The following is a 21,437-nucleotide window of genomic DNA, read 5'->3' on the forward strand; positions in this document are numbered from 1 at the left end:
TGCCCGAGAGACCTTAGTTTGAGGAAGTTCAAACCAGCTATTCAAAGAAAAGTCCATCCTTTAAAAGAATGGTCCATTAAAAAATAACAATTCTGTCTTTATTGATTCACCCTCATATCATTCTGAACCTAAAGGAGATGTTTTGCAGAATGTCCAAGCTGTTCTTTTCCATATTTTCAACAGTAGGCTGTCAAACTCCAAAAGAAGACCACCATAAATGCATCAGAGAAATCTAAATACATTTTAAATGTAAACAAGATCTGTTCTGGTCACCAAGGCTGCCTTTTTTAAATAAAAAATACAGTAATATTGTGAAATATTATTCAATTAAAATAGTTTCTAGTTTAACGTATTTTATATATCTTAGATATCACCATCTTCATTGTCACAAGATCGTTCAGAAATCATTCTAATATGCGAATTTGCTCCGAAAAATAAAATGAATAAATCTTACAGTATATCCATGTTAAAAAACATTTGTGCTGTTTTAAAAATTTTGTTACATATTTTCAAGATTATTTGATGAATATAAAGTTTTACTGTCATTTTCAATTAATTGAATGTGTCCTTGCTGAATAAAAATATTATACGCCTCCAAAAAAAGAAATCTTACTGATTGCCAACTGTTGTAATGATGTGTAATTTCCAGTGAATAATGACTCATTTCAGTGTGTTCTTCACACAAGACATTGAAAAAACGAAATACTCAAAAGGCAAATAAGGGCTTTTATTTGCCTTTTTGGAGCTTGAGAGCCCCTGATTTCTGTCTTTTGTTGTGTAGAAAATAGCAGCTTGATTATTGCAAATGAGTATGATTTTAAGGGCATGGAAAGAATATATAAAGAAACCTTTTTTGAAGCAGTGATAATAATAGAAGTCTGAAATTATCTAATAATCTGATGCATAGAATTAAATATAATAATACACCATCTTTGGTCCGTTAAGCTAAGTTGATGTGCTAATAGGGATGTGTTGATACTAACCGTGTTCCTCCCTCAGGGTATGCCTGCCAGTAAAGTGCACTACAGAGTGGATCAGGATCTGTCTCCGTACAGCGGAAGCATCTTTGATGTGGAGACTGACACAGGACGAGTTATCACCAAAGTCAACCTGAACGAGCAGCCCAATGCTGTCTTCAGGGTGAGTCTAAGCCGTCAGGCCGTCCGTCTGCTGGTATACACTTCACTTGTGCTAGTTAAGTTCAAAACCAGCAGAGTTCAAGTTTGTTTTAATTCACCACTGTATATAAAAGGAAAGCAGTATGGAGAATCAAATGACTTGGATGCATCTGATTTTTGGACATGCTAAAATTTAATGAGTTGTCAAAACTTTAGACTTTTATGCTTATACTTTAAGATTCATTAGGCTTTCATTTGATATCAAAATGACTAATAGCCTACTTTTACAGCATGTCTACATATACAATTTTTTAAGATTTTAACAATATACCGTTGTTCATGTTTAATTAATGTTCATTTATAATACATTATTTCAAGAATACGTTATTTAATGTATTATGAATTAACTCAAGTTAGCAATGAACAACAGGATATTTTTTAACTTACATTAACCTAAATTGGTAAATGTTGTATAAGTATTGTTCATTTTAAATTTACAAAAAGGTTAGGTTTAATCTTTACCAAAATTATATTTAATTCTAACCTTTTGTGAAGTTTGATGCATTTATGTTCCCATTGAAATCCAAGGTTTTGCTGAGCTTAAGTCAGGTTAAGATTTCTCCTTCTAATGTTTTAAAGGCCAATTCACACTACACCAACAGTCTAACAGCAACAGACAGGTTTGTTGGGTTTTGTCGGATCAGTGTGTTAACCCTGCCAGCATCTGTTGCTGTTCTGCATTTGTTTTCACCGATTGAACATGTCAAGACTTGGGATGTCTTGTGAAGTGGCAGACTATAATCGGTTGGCCGTCTGTTGGTGCAGTGTGAATTGTCTTTAAAGGGTTAGTTCAACCAAAAATGAAAATTCTGTCATTGAATACTCACGCTAGTGTTGTTCCAGAACCATAAGACCTTCGATCATCTTCGTAACTCAAATGCTCTCTGACCCTCCCATAGACAGCAAGGGAACAACAACATTCAAGGTCCAGAAAAGTACCAAGATGCTCAACAAAGTAGTCCATGTGACGTCAGTGGTTCAACTGTAATGTTACGAAGCTACGAGAATACTTTTTGCGCAAAGAAAACAAAAATGACAACTTTATTTCAGACTTTCGTCTCTACTACATGGACTACTTCGTCGAGCATCTTGGTACCTTTTCTGGACCTTGAACATGATAGTTCCCTAACTATCTATGAGAGGGTCAGATAGCCTTCAGATTTCATCAAAATATCTTAATTTAAAGATCTTACGGGTTTGGAACAACACGAGGGTAAGTAATTAATGACAGAATTTTCATTTTTGGGTGAACTATCCCTGTAAGATCGTCATAAATGGAAATGGTTTGTCAGATGGAGACCAATAAATAACCAGCATGCATCTCAAGCTCAAAACTAACTTTAAAAACTAACCAGAGAGGTTTACTTCAGAGTTGGTAACTTATTAAACAAAGGGGAGAACATTAGTTATACGCTTTAGTTACGGTCTCCTCTGCTAGGACCTAAATCAATAAATGAATACACTATTAACGGAGCTCAAATCAATTTACCTTTGAGCAAATGTTGTTTTTTTCTGTGTTTGAGAATGAGGGCTGACATGTCATTTAAATCAATAATAAAACATTCACTTCTTAGGATTTATTTTTAAGACTTACTTAGGAAGGGACAAATGCAGTATGTGTCCTTTGCACATACTTTGTACTGCTTTTGAGTACCTGAGCAAAAAATTCAATGTGTTTGTCTGTCTGTAAAATAATATTTATAATTACAACAAAAAACAGTTCAGTGACAAATAATGATGTTCTAGATTGTGGAAATTTGCGCCAGTTAATTTTGAATTCATGTTGGTTTCAAACATCGTTTTCAGCTTTTTGAAACATAAAATAGATTAAATGAATTTTAGACCTGTCTTGTGGTTTAACCACCAAGTTAAAAGTAATGACTTATTTTCATTTTACCTTGAATACAAATGAGTGTAAAAGTTTTCAAAGAATATATATATATATTTTCAAATACCATGAATTTTTAAATGAGTATCAGTAAGTTTTCTTGCATTTACATTTAAGAAATTGTTTACAATTTCATGAAAAAGATCAAAATATTATTTAAAAAGAAAATCTTGGCTGTACGACTTTAGAAACGATGTGACAGACAAAATTTGATTAAATTCAAACTGAGAAGTCATTGCCTATGTGAACTGCATTTTTAATGTATTTTTCATGATCTCTTCTCATAGCTGGTGGTCATCGCCTATGATGATGGAGAGCCGATGAAGATGAACAGAACTACAGTGGAAATCAGTGTGCTTCAGCCCTCCAGGATTCCCATCTTTACAGAGGAGGAGTACAGGTGGGCCTTGTAAGCAAGAGAACAGACATTTACTTATTTATGGCATGTTCTCTTTGAGCTCTGTGAGTTAGAATTAGTTTAGCACATATTCCCTGCAGACTGATTCAGAATCTCTGCATGAGTAATGAGTGTTATCTGTGAATATGTGACTAGAAGCGCTGGGAGGTTGACTCAAGCTGTTCTAAAGCACTCAAACACTGGTGTTTCCAAAAGGGCACGTCTGAAGCTCGTCTTGTGTATCAGTGCGGACATTGAAGCTTATAGCGTGTTAGGGGTTTAAAGTTTCATGTTAGAGAAGTGCTTTGTTTTTGATTTTGACTAATGAAGACAAAGGCTTAAAACACTAATAAGGAGCATAATGAGTTTATAATATTTTTAATTGCTGTGTAGGTTAAAGCCAGCAGAAACATTTTTCCATTTGATACCATGTGTTATGTTCAACTCACAAGATGTTCAACCATTTTTTTCCGAACTTCTCCCAGAGCTTTTATCGAATATTCTACTTCTTTGAGAATGGTCATCCTCAGTATATATATATATTCACTAAGTTTTCACATGGTTGGATGTTGCCATTTTTTATTTTGTCCAAAATTTATTTTTATCAGACTTTTTCATTGGATTGTCTATACATTGGTTCAGGTAGTGACCAAGTCATTTTATTTTTTATTTTTTATTTAACCAAAATGTTTGTATCTAATACATCAATGGATTCGACCACGAGGACTGCATTTAGGAAGTGTGCATCTGAACATTTTGGAATATTCATGTTTTATCTTTTTTTATGGATTTTTTTTTAATCACATAAATGAACATATTTAATTTAATTTAATTTAATTTAATTTAATTTAATTTAATTTAATTTAATTTAATTATCCTATTTCCCAGCTGCTAAATGTGGACTATTAGGCATTAAGGTGTGATATTAACTATACTATTAACTATACTGTAACTAATTATAAACATTAACTTGTATACATTTCTGAAAAGCTGCTTTGACTGTGATATGATTTTCTTTTGACTTGAAAATGTACTGCTTAGAACACATTGTGTTTGGAGCACTGTACCTGGGAAAGCAAGCTCTTTTTCTCTGTCCGCATATTTTCACTATAAGCTAAAACAGCATATGCACAAGCTAGTCCTGCTCTTTCCCTGCTGCTCTCTTCCTATACCTTTCATTCCTTTTTTCCATTTCTCTCACTGCCATTGTTTTTCTCCTTTCATTCTTTCTGTAAAGGCATCCAGGAGAAAGAGAGTTTTGTTCTTCTGGTCAGAGAGAATATATGATTTTATTTTGTACTTTCTCTTTATCATGCAGAAAAAAACAAAAAACTTTTGACTCTTAAAATATAATGGCATAAAGGCAAAATAAAACTTCAATCAGAAAAACAATCCTTCTGCTGGAAATATAGTGAAGAAGCTGTAAATTATTCCCTACAGCAATCAGATTTGTGTAATTTTAAAGATGTAAAGCAAAAAAAAGTATTTAGACCCCTAAAAAAGGCCTTTATTAGGCTTCAGCACTATATAGCAGCGACTTTATCAGCGATGGCAGCATTGAGTTGTCTTGTTTCTTCTAGCAGACATCCCACTGGGATTTGAGCTGTTTCTCTCTCTGATTGAATGTGGACTGTCTGTCATTATTGATGGTGTCCAGCTTAAAGCTGTGCCAGGACCGTTCATGTACTGTCAGGAATCTGTCCCGAAGCACTGAGGTGGCTGTTTTCTCCTGTATATCACTGATTCTTCAACATGATTTGGGGGATTGCTTGTAGGTATAGTGGAATTGACAACAATGGAGGTACAGTAGCTGTGCTTCTGCAGCCCCAGAATGATTTGTCTTATTAGCCTATGACAACATAAGAAGGTAGAACACCAGGGCTCTGAAGGAACAGAATTTTGACGAGAACAGAACAAGAAACAGAAACAAAATCAAATGTTATATTTTCAAACAGAATCGAAAATTTGAAATGGCCATTAACCAATTAATAACGTTAATTTATAATTCCATTTAATATTTAAAATGTTCTGTCAACCAATCATGAATTCCAGTAGTACAGCCTTTGCAGATGTGATGCTGGCGCATCCAACAAGTGAAATGCCCAGCTGTGAACTCATCATAGGTAAGTCGCAATGGCAATGCCTAAAAGTTAGAGTTTATTCGAGGATAGTGTAAGATTGATTCAACAGATCACATGCACACACCCGCAGCACAATAAAACTATAGGCTAACATAAAAAAGGAATATATAGGCCTATACACAAAATATATTACACTTAAATTATTGACAGATTAACAAAACGAAAAAAAAAGTTTCCGTTTGTGAACCTATTCAAAGGAAAACAAGACAGCTGAAAGAAGTTTTCTTTATTTATTTTGCAAGCGCTTTATAGTTTTGAATGATTCTATCTGTGCAACCAGCATTGGTTTGACTATATCGCACCAGTGCCTCACGTGCACACAGACGCAACATATTTTTTGCGACATTGCAGCCTGATCATTATCAATCTAGAATACAGTTAAAGAAATAGATTAAGATTTTTTTTATGAAATCAGAGAGCTTTCTGACCCTGCATGGACAGCAACACAACTACCACATTCGAGACCTAGAACAGTACAAAGGACATTGTTAAGACAGTCCATGTGAAATCAGTGGTTCAGTCGTCATGGTACTCTGACTAGAAGAGAAGAAATTGTTGAATAAAGTCATTCTTTTTGGTTTTCTTTGTGCACAAAATATACTCTGGTAGCTTCAGAAAATTGCAGTTGCTCCACTGATGTCACATGACTATTTTAACAATATCCTTACTACTGTACCTTTGAGTCTTGAATGTAGAAGTTGTGTTGCTGTCTATGCAGGGTCAGAAATTTGGGATTTCATCAGAACTATCTTAATTTGTGTTCCGAAGATAAACGAAGGTCTTACGGGTTTTTCATTTTTTGGGTGACCTATCCCTTTAAGGAACTGCTTGATACTAATAAGAAATCACCAGATCAGCATATTAGAATGATTTCTGAATGATCATGTGACACTGAAGAGTGAAGACTAATGATGCTGAAAATTCAGCTGTGCCATCATGGGAATAAATTACATTTTAAATATATTCAAATTGAAATCAGTTGCTTGAAAAATTAATGTAAAAACAAATGCTTTGGTGAGCATAAGAGACTTAAGCGTGTAAATGAATAATTAATCAAATGCATAAATAAATAAATATTTATGTGCCAGTTTAGCAACTTGCACTGAAAATGACCTTCTTAGTTGTCACTAGTTTAATGAGTAGTTTACATGTGTAAGTTTTTTATCAACTCCCAATTTTAGGTTGAAAATTGCCTAAAAACCTTTATTTGAGGATATTTTGATATTTTATTTCAATCAATGACACTGAAGTGTCCTCTTTGAAGGGATAAAATAGCCCGGATAATGCAACATACTTTTTGGTTTTAATAAAAATATGAAAAAAGTAAATAAATATTGGGTATTATTTTGCACTTTAATAGAGAACAATGATTTCAATGTTCATAATCTGTACAGAAGTTCCTCAGCTCCGTGTCTTCATTGTAGATCCGTCATTCACTGTGAATTGTGGGATTTCTATCAGTGTGTGTGCTGAAGCATGTCCAGTCAAGTGAATTTGTAGTGAAGGAAAAGAGCTGATCAGATGTAGCAGGAAGCAACTGAACTCAATTTGTGTCATAGTCAGGGGTCCTTGCACTTCATTTAAAGAGCATGTGATTTAGTCTTTTATCTCATGGATAAAAGACTATTCATTCATTTGGTGAATTAAGTAGTTTAGTTGCAGAAGGTGATATATCCAGTTACAGCATGCCACAGTTTACAGTGTTTTCTGGTTGCCCTTAGAAAACTTCACTTACATGTTGTGTATGTTTGAGAACATGATCTCTCTGAAGCATTGCCTTAATTTCAGAGTCCTACTGATGTATCTCACAGCAGCGGTTTCCATAGCGATTATGGATAAAAAGTCAGTCTATTTTAGACTTGAGCAATTGGCCATTCATCGTTAAGACTGATACATCACAGCTGGCTTCTGAAATGAACTGAACTCCTGTGCTCGATCGGACCAGTGTGCTAGTCTCATTAGCATTGCTACATATATAGGCAAATTAATTTATACCATTCATTTGTCTGAGTAAATGAATAATAAATGAACTAACAATATGTGAATGCAGTTTGATACTGTATGTAAAAGAAACATATTTTAGTTGAATAAGAGCACAGCATGGTGCATGTGAAACAAGAAACAAGTACTTCAAAAGTGACAGTCGGTTCTTTTACATTGTAAAAAAAAAATTAAAAATTTTACTTCTGAAAACGTATTTCAGGTTTTACAAACAGATATTAAACTTCACAACAGTTTTTTATCATGGATAATAATAAGGAATGTTTCTTGAGCACAAAATCTGCATATTGGAATGATTTCTGAACGATCGTGTGACAATAACAAGACTGAAAATTCAGCTATGCCATCACAAGAATAAGATAAATTAAAATGGCATTTTACATATTATATTTAAAAAAGTGTTATTATACTATATTACTGTTTGTGTTTGTGTTTTTGATCAAATAATTGCATTTATTTTTGTGTAATATAATAATAATAATAATAATAAATTATTATTATTAGTAGTAGTATTATTATTATTATTATTGATGTTGTTGTTTTTGTAATTTAATAAAATAAAGGCAAATAAACATAATTTCTTTGCTACTGCACTTAAAATCCCTAAATATATCTTCAAATATCTGTCCTTACTTTCTTCTTTTTATTATTGGTGGTAATTCAGCAAACCAAGTTTCTGGACACAAAATAAATGTGTTTCCATGGCTGTAATTTCATAACAAGCAGCTTTAGATATTTTGGGATATGAAACTTTTCTTGTTTTCTAATTAGCTTTTTTTTTTTTACGATTTTTCTTTTCTACTTTTCTAGCGTTCTCCAAAATAGAGGTTTTGTAAGAAACGAAGACAATAAAGTTGTATTCTGTCTGTTTCCAGCGGTGGGATTTGAGTTTTTCAACCCATTCAACTGTAATGCTATGCAGTCTGAAGTCCATTCTGAGAGGGCTTGGTGTTTAAAGCTGGCTGTGTGTTGACTGAAGCAGTGGGCCAGAGAGAACACTTCACAGGAAGCTCTAATGGCGTGAGCTATAGACAGCGTGCAGCGTTTCTCTGTAGACCTCATTAGGCTGTGGACTGCAGCTGAAACACTCTGGAGATCTGATTAAATCACGCCGGATTAAAACGGGTTAAATGACGATTTATGAAGCTCTCACACAAACATTTTGTTTTAGCAATGAGCGAAAAGTACTATTTTTGGATGGCTGTAGCTCTGTCATGTATTGTTTGTCAAATTTAGTATTTCTGCTGCTTGACGTTTATAACTAGAGACAGATTTGATCATTACTCTGGAAATATTCACACTACATTTTTCATCACGGTCGGCTCGGATCTGTCGGGAATATTATAAGGGATTGCAATACAAGGTGTCTTGCGGTATGAATATTTCGCCATGCAAACCTCTACATTTTTTTAAAGATTTATGTCCTTAGTATGTTGTTGAATAACATCTCTGAGGACAAGTTCATATATTCTCAAGGTCTTGTTTACCAACATGCACACACAAGTGCATACTGCAGGGAAGTTGTCTTCTGTTGTCACGGCTTGTCATCATCATTGTGTGCTTTGCCCAGGGCCTCTGTCGCATCGACACCTCTACACTTTCAAACACAATAGATGAGCCTCGCAAAACCTGTCAAGAACATGTCTAGGTCATATTTCACCCCAAAACAAATTATGTTTTGCATAAAGAAAAGCATTTTTGTACTGTGACTTTTTCTTGAAAATGTTATGCATCCCTCCCATTTCTTATTATCGGAATGCCAAAAGATGTCATTCTTTAAAAAAAAAAAAAAATACAATGAATAAATAAATTGGGTAGAATTTATACATAATGGTTGTAAATGTGATGCTTTTAATATATGCAGATATTTTTAATGCTGTCAAGAAAAAGTAATGACAGTCATCATCTACAAAAAACGTAAAACTGTATTTAACTGGCATGATGTCAAAAGGCAACAAACAAAAAGTTTTTTTCTGCATGCAAAATATATTTTTGTGCATATTATTCATTTTTTCTTTTGATTTGGGGGTGAAATGTGACCTGGACATGTTTTTGTGCGATTCACCAATCTGAATTATTCATGCGAGAGTTTGTGTATTTGCATGTCTGTGGGGGTGTGAGAGGAAGAGAACGAGAACAAAGAATATCTAAACTCTTTACCCAGCCAAAAGAAACAAACACAAAGAAAGAAAAGTCTGTATGTGTTCCTTTCCCTCTCTTTATCTCCAAATCTCTTTAACTACCATTTGCTCAAATCAGTGTAATTAATATAAAACTTCCTAAGGACAAATTTAACTTTAACATATTAATTTAAAATGTTCATATGTATGTTCACATTTCCAGAAGGTTTTTTTTTTTTAAAGTTTTGTAGACACTTTTTTCTATTTTCAGTTCATAGTTAATAGCATCATGGGATCATTCCTGTTTAAATGAGAAGCAATACTGCATATCCCTATTGTAATATCATATGTTTTCAGGGTTTGATGGCTAGAGTACAGACTCATTTTCATTTGATATCACCTGGTCTAGTGTTTCTGAATGTCCATTATGAGCCACTTGCAGATTAGAACTGTTAGGTTTTTTATTATGTGCGCAGCTTTCTGGAATACTTGATTCTGATTAGGCAACCTCCCCATCCTGCTCCGCTTTGCGTTGGGGTCTGATCTCCCCTTCGGGTTTATTTTGCAGTAATGACCGTCAGATTGTACGTTATCCCTTACATAATTAACACAGTTCATGAGATGAACTGCTTATGATACTGGACATAAAACAGCACTGGGTGTCTCAAGTCTAAATTAACATTCCTTAGGGGCAGATGAGAGTACATCGTAAACTCATTTTAACCTTGTCATTAAAACACTTGTATGTTGTGTAAGTATTTCCTGAAAAAAAAAATGTCTATGTAACATTTCACAGAAGACACTTTTAGAGAGAGATTCCAGCAGACCTTGAGTTTGAATTGCCGAATACTCAAATAAATGGACTTTTGGTGTCAAATTGAATAATGTCGAAATTACTGTAGCTGGATCTTCATCTGTAAATGCATCATTGATTACTGATGCAGAGTTAATGCTGCTTTAATTCACTGTTAATGAGCTCTGATGAACTGTTCATACACACATTGATTTTATCACCAGGGGTCAAAAAGTGGTTGTATTCTGGGTGTTACTTTCTACTGCTGGCTGCCTTAGTGATATGGTGGGTTAATCTGATCCCATCTGTGTTGTGATCCGATCTAAAGCAATGAGCAATTGTGCAATCCATCAATAACTTATTGCTTTTGATTTGATCACAACCCAGATGGTTTGCATTGCCAGTAGCAATAACATGCCATTCTTATTTGACACAGAATCTATTTTCTTGCAGCTAAAAATGAACATTTGGGAGGCAAAAGTGTTTGTTGATAAATTGCAGTAGCACATAATGCGTCATGTCAAACAAGATGAACAATTATTCATGCATTAATCAAACTCACCCGGAATGCACCAGTTCCATCACAGTTTTCCATGCATCATTTTTCATAATACAGTACCACTGCATGTGCATAAATTTAAACTTATCAAAACTTATTAAAACTTATCAAAACATCTCAAATGCAGCATGCCAGCATACTACAAAGGATGTTTTAAAATTATATAATATGTATTATATATATATATATGTATTAAATAATACATATTTCTAATTAAATGTAATAAATACATTTTCAAATGCCAACAGAAATATTATATATCTTAGAAGCAGCTAATTATCAAGGATGATAGAATTATTTATGAAGGGTCATGTGATATTGAAGACTGAAGTAACGATTCTCAAAAAGAGTTTGTGCATCACAGAAATAAATTACTTTTTAAAATATATTCAAATTATAATAATATTTCATAATATTACTGTTTTTGCTGTATTTTGATCAAATAAATGCAGCCTGGGTAAGCATTAGATAGTTCATTAAAAACATCCATAATGTTTCAAAAAATTGACAGGTATATGCAAAAAATAAAATGCTTAAATCTACCAATCCAATCCAATCCACTTTATTTATATAGCACGATTTAAACAAACAGCAAGGTTACCAAAGTGCTTTACAAAGATAAAAATCTAACACAAAAGACACACAACATAAATAAAATAGCATCAACAGTAACAGCGACAAAGAAGACCACGACAGCTCTTATGGTGAGTCAAAAGCCAAGGAATAAAAATGTGTTTTTAAACGAGATTTAAAAATGTGGAGGGTGGGCGCCATACCATGCATAGTTTGGTTAGAAAAGTAAAAAGAAACATACATATTCTAAGTTCTGACTCATCACTTCCACTGTTGTCATTCTAGTTAATAGAGTAGTGTAAAATGTCACTCTACACTATATGTAGAAGAGCTAAATGGACTGTGTGATTACACGGCTGTGTAAATGCAGTGAGAGTATAACAATGAGAAGATTACAGATGTGCTGATGAAGATAGTCATGAGTTATTGTGTGGGAGTGTGCAGCAACTCATTTCCATTAAAAAGATGCTCCTCTTTTTATGTTTCCTCACTCCTGCACTGAGGTTCTGGCTATTTCTGTCCTCTGTGATTCCCATGGTAACCAGCATAAAGCTGAGCATCGCTGAGATTTCAGCGTGACCTCGGCTCCTCGCTGTCAGTGTAGCGGTTGACTGCGGCAGCGCCCTATTGTCTCAGAGACAGAGCAAAGCGCTTCACCCCGTTTATGGCGCAGAGAAACCCAGGCAGTCAGCAGCTCTTTGTCGAGATCTCACGATGATGGCTGTATTTTGACTGTTGGACAATAGAGACAAGAGTGTCATGCCCACCCACTTCTGACGGCTGGCGTGTGGTCCTCTCCTGTTCGAGAAAAAGCACAGAGGCTTTCACAACATCTGCGAGGAGTACAAGAACTGTGACAGTTCATTCAGATAGACCTTCTGCTTTTTGTCCTTTCCTCCGCCCAAACGATTTACAGCAACTTTGTCTCACTCTAAAACCACACAATAGTCATATTTTCGGCCATTTTTCATAAACATGCAGAGGTTGATGCTTCTACTACAAGTGATGGGTAAAGATAAATCGTGTCATACATGTATGTACAATATTTTATTTTAAAAATGTTTTTAAATGTTTTTCTTGAGGGCAGCATTTATTTGAACTAAAATACAGGAAAATGTTAATATTGCTACTATTTAAAATAACACACACACACACACACACACACACACACACGTGTATATATATCCTGTGATTTTTCAGCATTGTTACTACAATCTCCAGTGTCACATGATCACATGATGATATACTGTAATATGCTAAAACGCTATGTAATATGCTATATATATATATATATATTTTTTTTTTTATTTTTATTTTTTTTTGATCCTCTGGTGAATAGAAAGTCAGAAACAACAGCATTCATTTGAAATAAATATTAATATTTTGTAGCAATGTAAATGTTTACTGCCATTTTTGAATAATTAATGCATCTTTGTTGAATGAAAGTAATAATTTCCCTCTCTCAAAAAACAAAATATATATATATATATATATATATATATATATATATATATATATATATATATATATATATATATATATATATATATATAAATATAAAACCATACAGACCACCAACTTCTGAACAGTAATGTATATGGTTTGAGTGCTTGATATCAACCACAAAAATATTAAGTTGATCTTAAAGTGTTCTAACCAAACTAGTTTTAGCATTTTATCATTTGCATGAAGCATTGTTTTCATTAGAACAGACCTCTGATCCTTCAGCTGAGAATCGCTGGCCTCAGAGGTCAGCTCATGTTGTAGACAAAATCTTTAGAAATTGATTTTTCTTTAGACCCGTGATTCATGTGTGCTGCTTTTAAATACAGTAATTAAACCCTTTCACCTCTTAAAGCGAAGTCCTTCTGTTCTTTCTGCATATGCTGTAGGTCTTTTGTGGAGGTGGAGGGCCAGTTGAACTGCGCTGATGTTTATGCAATATTTAACAGGAAACTGACATTTATGTCACAGTATCTGTGCTAGAACTGACAGTTCTCCACCTTTGTTGAAATGCTGAATGAAGTTTGTCATTTGCTCTGCTTTATTGCGGCAGGTTTAGTCCGGTGAGTGAGAGCGCTCCTGTCGGGACGCCTGTGGGAATGATTCTGGCCGCAGCCGTCAACACAACTGTCTTTTACTCCATAGTGAGCGGAAATGAAGGAGGTGAGTTTTCACCCTGAAGGGAATTCACTAAACCTGTGTGAAAATGTGATTCTTTGACACAGAATAGAACAAAATTTAGAATTAGCAGCACATTGTTTTCCTGGTTGAGTTGGACTGCAGATGATTAGTGAATAAGATACAACCCTGAATTACTAGTCATCTTTGGTGTTAAAGGCGCTGTGAACTGTTCTCTGATCAGGTGAGTTCATGGTCAACAACCGCACTGGGATCATCTACACAAATAAACTTCTGGACTACGAGAGCGTGACCAGTTATGTGCTCTGCGTGGAGGCCGACTCCCTCGCCATCATCCTCGTCAGTCTACGCGCTCCCTCCAAAAGTAAGAACAACACTGAAGCACACTTCATCTTCTCTAAGGCTTTTATTTAAGGACTTAAGACAGCTTTAGAGTGAAATAAATGACAGATAAAAAACGTTATGCTGTTTTCTATATATATGTGTATGTATATATATAAAACAGCATAATGTTTTTTATCTGTCATTTATTTCACTGAAATAGGATAAACCACAACTTTTAATTATGGAAATGTCGCTGTACGGCAGATCACCAGCTCTCTGGTGCAGTAAGAGCTGGTGATCTGCAGTAGAGTGTAATGCAGGTGCTGAATCTCAGTTAGAGGAGTTATTGGAAAGGTCACAAGTGTAGAGCTCATGCAGTTTATTGAGGTTGAAAGATAGACAGCAAAGGTAGAGCAGAGCACATCTCCCTCTTCCTGTGAGAGGTCTGATCTTCCTCCAGCGGTCTGTGTACATTAAAACTTCATTGATGTGTGCTGAAGGACGAGAGCAGAATACAGCTCAGATCGCTTTAGGATGGAAACAGAGACAGATGAATACATTGAATTACAAAGCATGTTAATGAAATGTATCAGTTTTAGTGGAGTGTCTTTTTGTGTGTGGTTCTATCATAGACTGTATAAAACATAGACGTAGTGTCCTTGACATCACCCATAGGTTTCCAAAGAGAGTTTTTGAAAACAAAAGTGGGCGGAGCGGGCCGTCACAATCTTGGCAGCACGTCACTCCGGGGGGATCAAAAATAGGCAAAAAGGCGGGAGCTGGTTGCTGAAGCCACGCCCACCTAGCGCGACGGCGGTGTCAGCAGCAGCAATCCACCTCTCACTCAAGTGACCACGCCCTTAATTATGCAGAACTTTAAGGCTTAATATAATAAAAAAGGATGAGTTATAAAAAAAATTCACCCCCTTCACAGTTGTCGTGAAGGGTAAAATTAGCTATATAGGCCAGAATAATTTTTTGCACCTGGCTGTAAACATGTTTTTTTTTCTAATGCAAAGTTGTAAAGGAGTCTATGGGATCGACTCCCTTTTGCAGCGAGCCTCAAGCGGCCAGTCGATGAATTGCAGTTTTAGTCACTTCCTTATTGGCTTCACGCTGGAGCGTGGGAGGTTGCCACTCGGGTTCCATGTACTTATTTAACACCCTTTTGTGGTCTTACTGTAAACAATTTTTCAGTGCATGCTCAAAAAAAGGTTCCATCACAATCAAATAACTTGCTCCGTTTCTGAAAGAACTTTTTTTATTGGAAGTCAACTTTTAATTTAAAACCCTGATTTGATTGTTCTTTCAGTTGTCGATAAAAGTGTAGTTTTCTCAGTCCTGTTTGAAGGGGTGGTTCACTGCTGGCAAGATTCTTTAATAAAAGTTCTGGGTTTTAATAAAAGTTGACTGTCTATGCAGCAGAATGTTTTTGTTTTTGTTTTTTGTTTTCTGTTCTACATGACTAGAGAAAACAGAGACAAAGGGACATGTACATGAAAAAAAACATTGCATATTGTTAATATATCTACATTCTAACAATAAAAGCTTTTTGGAAATGGGCAAACTTTAACACATTAAGCCATTATCCATTCTGCAGATTTACTCCCAAAATTGCATTAGAAAAAAATCTGTCCTGCAAATGACAAAGTATAATGTCTACTTGGATATGTCATGTAAAGAGGCTTTCTAAAAATGTGGGTGTTTCAGTAGATTAATAGGAGTCTTCCAAAACCGATCGCAATCGCAAAAACTCACAATTGGGCTCATATTTCATGATTCCATCAAATCCCAATGGATGCAAAAATCCCATCCTACATTTGTTGTTGTTGTTGTTGTTTCTCATTGAATATTCACTCAGAAATAAGCCACATTACAGAAATAAAATGGGTTGCAAAATCCATTTCATGTTAAATTTAAAGTTCATTGAGCACATCACAAGCAGAAGTGGGTAGCGTACCCAAAAACTCTACTCAAGTAAAACTAACAGTAATAGTCTGAATAGTTACTTGAGTATGAATAAAAAAGTATTGGATAAAAAAAACTACTCAAGTAGTTAGTTACTAGTTACTTTGGATCATATACTGTATATCTATAGGCTCTTTTTATTTAGATATATAGATAAAATGTATGTAATGTGTGTGTATATACAGGTGCATCTCAATAAATTAGAATGTCGTGGAAAGGTTCATTTATTTCAGTATTTCTACTTAAATTGTGAAACTTGTGTATTAAATAAATTCATTGCACACAGACTGAAGTAGTTTATGTCTTTGGTTATTTTAATTGTGATGATTTTGGCTCACATTTAACTAATTCACCAATTCACTCATCTCAACAAATGAAAATAGTTCGTAAGTATAATTTTTTTTTTTTTTTTGTGAATTGTTGGCCTTCCGCGTTTGGAATAAACTGAAGCATTTATAAATTGTATTGCATTAAGATAAAGAAACAAGAGGAGCATTGCCCACAGTAACGAAGTAAAAGTACAGTTTTTCACAAAAAATTTACTTGAGTAAGAGTAAAAGTACCTTTAAAAAGTATCTTTAAATATACTCCGAAAGTATTAGTTAACCAAAAAATGTAATAAAGTAAATGTAACTTGTTACTACCCACCTCACAAGCTTTTGATAGGAAAATTGTTCAAATCACAAACATGAGAGAGAGAAGAGAGAGAGAGAGAAAGATAATGTGTGTGTGTATGTGTTCTGCCATGTGCCTTGTTTTAACTTTGATGTAAATTTTGTTGTACATAACGTGACTGGCACACCTTCTCTCTCTCTCACACTTCCCCACCTGTTTTCTTTTCTTCATTTCTTTCTTTTCTCTCTTATTGAGCAATGATATACAGCTCTTCATCTGCGCTTTCCCCTGTGTGTGCTTAGATCAACACCAGATGACTTTATATATTGTCGTTTAGTGGAGCAGAAGACAAATGCTTTCTGACAGAGCATATTTCTCACGTCTGCCACAGTATGGAGAGGGTTGCAGCCGCTGCTTTGTTTACATTAACGCTGGCTTTTTTATTCAAACTGTGACAAATAGGGCTTATATTTCCATAAACTAAGGTTTGTTTCTTCTGTGTGTGTGTTTAAATATAACCAGCAAACACAGCGAAGGTATTTATCGATGTGCTGGATGAGAATGATCATCCTCCGGTCTTCACAAGGTCTCTTTACATCGGAGGAGTGACTGAAGATACTAAGACCTTCACCACAGTACTGAAAGTTGTGGTGAGTATATGTGTTATTTATTCCTAGGCAGCAGTGGAGGAACAAACTGAAATGTCATGAGGGCACATTATAAACCTTAGGCTGGATTCATGAATATTTATTAGGTGACATAACGCTCACCCTGTAGTCCTGACTGATTTGTTGAAGGGAGGCAAGTGGGAACTTGCCATTGAAAAAACAAACATTTGGTCTTTTTTACTTACGCTAATGTCAGCCTTTGTGCACAACACAAGGGAAATTTGGAAAACTGTTCATATGTTTTGCAATTGCAGATTGTATGGACCAAAAACAGACAAAACACTTCATTTGACATTTTTTAAATATCTGTATCTACTCATAATCTCTGAAATATAATCTGAAATTGTATTCAGCTTCTAAAATGTCCAGATTTGACACTACAATGCAGTTTTTTATTTTTTTATTTTGAATGAACATTATGCAAGAGTTCAGATATGCAGGATGGAGGCATCAATATTTTTTTCCACAGGGAAATCTATAAGCATAAAAGTTTGAACCAATTAAATTACTAATAATTGAAGATTCATATACTGTACATTTGAAATAGTTTTGAACAAATCTTATCCTTACTAAGGCTGCATTTATTTATTTATAAATAGTAAAAACAATAATATTGTAAAATATTACAAATAAAAAAATAAATTAAAATAATTATGTTAATATATTTTAAAATGTAATTTCTGCAGCCATTACTCCAGTCTTTAGTGCCACTTGATACTTCAGAGATAATTCTGATCTCTAAATTAGTTTAATATTGCCACTAAATATGGCATTGCACTGACTGTAGAATCATAATATTAAATATGAGTTGTTGTGTTTTCACATTTAGAGCGGTAGTGCTGTTAAGCACAATACCAGCAGAATTCACTAGGGTAATGGTGATTAATTCATGGGGTTTGAAATGTTCTGCTGGTGTTGGTGTCTGCAGTACATTATATTTCATTTTTACAGAGTAGAACTTGCTGTTCACATCCTGACACACCTGTCAACACTAGAGTACAATCTCTCTCTCACTGTTCATATCTGCTCACCTCCCGCTACATCTTAGTAACTGTGCTTAGACAGCTTCTCTCTCCATTCTGACAATGTGGAAGACAAGTGATGAACACCTGTAAAGTACCTACCGGGATCTGTGTTAGGCTACCGCAAGGTGACCGTTATCTCATAAATTGAGTCTTTTAACATCTATAAAAAGCATTAAGGCATACAATCTGATGATATATGGGGATTATTACATTTCTAGGTCATCACTGAAGTTGAAGCTGTGGAGATTTTGTATTTAATTCTCTTTTTCTTCCAGCAAGGCTTTTGAAGGGATAGTTCAGCCAAAATTTTATTTTTATAACATTTAAAGTATTCTAGTTTTAATTCTTTTTATATAACCAGTACGTAGTTCTGTTGATTTTATGCATTAGTTTGGTGCCTTGATTAAGGAAAAATAATGTTTTGAATTTATTATTAGTACATTTATTGACATATATAAATTTTAAGCAATAGTTCAATAATCAAGTTAATATTGTTAAATTTTAGAAACAATATTGTCAAAACTCTCTGTGTTGTTCAATTCCGTAATTGAATATAGTTCCACACAAAGCATGCAAGTAAGTCACTTTCTTGAAATCAGCCAACGCTATCTCACGACCAATTCGTACGTACTTTACGAGGTGGCTTATTTGCATGAATTTATACGACCTCACTCGTACGATTTTATATGATTTGTCTAAACCCCAGTGACGGTTAGGTTTAGGGGTGGGGATAGGTGTAGGTAATTCGTACAAATTCATACGAATTGTGCAACTTGTAAAATACGTACGATTTGGCAAAAATCATATGAATTTGTATGAGTGTGGTCGTACGAATTCGTACGAATAAGCCACCTCGTGAAAAATTTACGAATTGCCGTAAGATCGGGTTAAATCAGCTTTTTGAACAAATTGGTTGAATGAATGACTCATTCATTAACACAGTAACTTGCCGCCATCTACTGGTGGTTTTAGTTTCATAATATCAAATATCAAATCATCATTTCATTTTATCATATAATTTATTATTTGTATGCACGGTTGAATCAAAATATATATTTTCTAAAGCGTTTTTGTAACGACCGTTCAATGCTTTTCTCATCTCAATAATGACGGTAATTTTTCAGGGGAAATTTTTTTGCAATTCACTTGAATCACTTGAAAGACTTAATAACCAGATAATGTGAATTTCTCAAAATCGTATTTGTTTTCATTTAAGTTTTCTGCGTGTAACTTCATGTGCATCAGGCAACAGATATGGACACGGGAAACTACAGTAAGATGGCCTACAGACTAATCATCCCCCCCACTTCTGAGGGGCAGGACAGTTTCGTCATTGAGCCGTACACTGGCGTCATCAAGAGCGCCATCATGTTCAGAAACATGCGCCGGTCCTACTTCAAGTTTGAGGTCATCGCCACAGACAACTATGGGCAGGGACTGAGCGGCAGGGCTAATGTGGTGGTGAGTGCACTTGACCTTTTACCTGTATGTTTGTTCATGCACCTCATGCAAAATGATGATTCGAACACAAAACACGTCACTTTGAGAATTTATGTTTTCTCTCATTCCTCTGGTTATGCAAAATTAATGTTTGGGGTTCAAATCAAATCACTGACGGAATAATTTAAAAAGAGTCTAAATTGCATAACAACAATTAGCACTGTTAATAAGGGAAAATATCTCTCCAGAGTGTCGATTTGGTTTGGTAAATACATTATGTTTGAATAAATGTTTGCATGCGGTAGTGCATATGGTATTTGCGCACTAGTTAGTGCAGTAATGAATATATAAATAAACTGTTTTTGTGTCAGCTGAATTATTTATGCTGCTGTATCTCCTGAAGTGTTGCAGCCAGTGACTTGTGCAATTCCTGGAAATCCCTTGGCTAATGAACGCCAAATAAAATAAGAGGGATTTTGGAACTGATGTGTGCATCAGGCTTTTAAACATCAGGTCAATAATGTTTGTGTCATTTTCAATTTCCATTAGCAGTAGAATTTTCTGCTGGTGTAGAAAGTGATTCTGAAAGCATTCATCTGGATGCTATACCCTTATTGGCCAAGTGAATTAAAGACCAATACAACCACAAATAGCACTTTAAAGCTGGGTGGTATACAGTGGGGTCTAACTCACCAAGTTTGAAAATTGTTTCAGTTTACGGTAATACTTTTTTTATGCAAATTAAACCACTATAAAAAGTGTGGATTTTTAGATTTTTTTTTTTATGTTTTTGACAATTGTCTCTCACCATGGTTGCATGTATTTGATCAAAAATACAGTAAAGAACCAGATGGTCATCCAGTGCTTCAATTGAAGCAAGAACACCTGACCGTTCATGTCATGACATTTCCCAAAGTATTAAAATAATAAGATTTATTTTCAGGTTTAAATTATTATTATTTTTTTTAAACTGTGTTTTAGTTGTGATACTTTAAACAGCAAAAAAAAAAAAAAAAAAAAAAAAAAACCTATATGATGCTGCCTGGTAAAAGTAAATGTTTGCTTGAAATTATCATTCATCTGATTAAGCAAAAATCACTCATAAGCCATTTTGGGAAAAATAAAATATATCATCATCATGCTGAAACATATCAGGATCTGATTATTTTAGCCTGCTCTGTATCACTTGTGCATACAAACTACAAATCCTCTGTCTCTTTTGTATTCTGTGTGGGTTGAAGGTGTCTGTTGTCAATGCCTTGGACATGCAGGTTGTGGTCTCTAATGTGCCGCCCACTGTGGTGGAGGAGAATAAAGAGCAGCTGATTAGGTGAGAATTCCTCCCTCGGTGTGTTTCTCTGCACTGCTGCTTTCCTTGAATGGCATTTAAGTGTTTCCTGCACTGTCAGCAGCCTTTGTTTCCCCTCTTGCTTTGATTTAAAAGGCCATCTCAATTGTTAAAACACAGAATTGAGCTCAAATTGCAAATTTCAATAAGAAAAACATAACCACTACAGTATGCTCAGTAGATTGCAGAATAATCATAATAAAAGACTAAATGATTGCTTTTTTAATACTAGTCAGGTGTATACTGTATATGGCAAA

At 34.7% G+C, this 21,437-nt stretch overlaps 1 protein-coding gene across 1 annotated transcript in view; it reads left to right on the forward strand.

The window, feature by feature from the left end:
- LOC113092383 (protocadherin-15) overlaps positions 1-21,437 on the forward strand; it is a 157,307-nt gene that overhangs the window by 112,361 nt on the left and 23,509 nt on the right. The window contains exons 23-29 of the mRNA XM_026257974.1: positions 1,000-1,140; positions 3,354-3,466; positions 13,707-13,816; positions 14,016-14,156; positions 17,222-17,349; positions 19,638-19,853; positions 21,074-21,162. Of these exons, the coding sequence (XP_026113759.1) occupies positions 1,000-1,140; positions 3,354-3,466; positions 13,707-13,816; positions 14,016-14,156; positions 17,222-17,349; positions 19,638-19,853; positions 21,074-21,162 (938 nt within the window). The remainder of the gene's footprint in view (positions 1-999; positions 1,141-3,353; positions 3,467-13,706; positions 13,817-14,015; positions 14,157-17,221; positions 17,350-19,637; positions 19,854-21,073; positions 21,163-21,437) is intronic.

The sequence above is a fragment of the Carassius auratus genome, unplaced genomic scaffold (genome assembly GCF_003368295.1).
Source record: "Carassius auratus strain Wakin unplaced genomic scaffold, ASM336829v1 scaf_tig00214575, whole genome shotgun sequence".
Classification (NCBI taxonomy): Eukaryota; Metazoa; Chordata; class Actinopteri; order Cypriniformes; family Cyprinidae; genus Carassius; species Carassius auratus.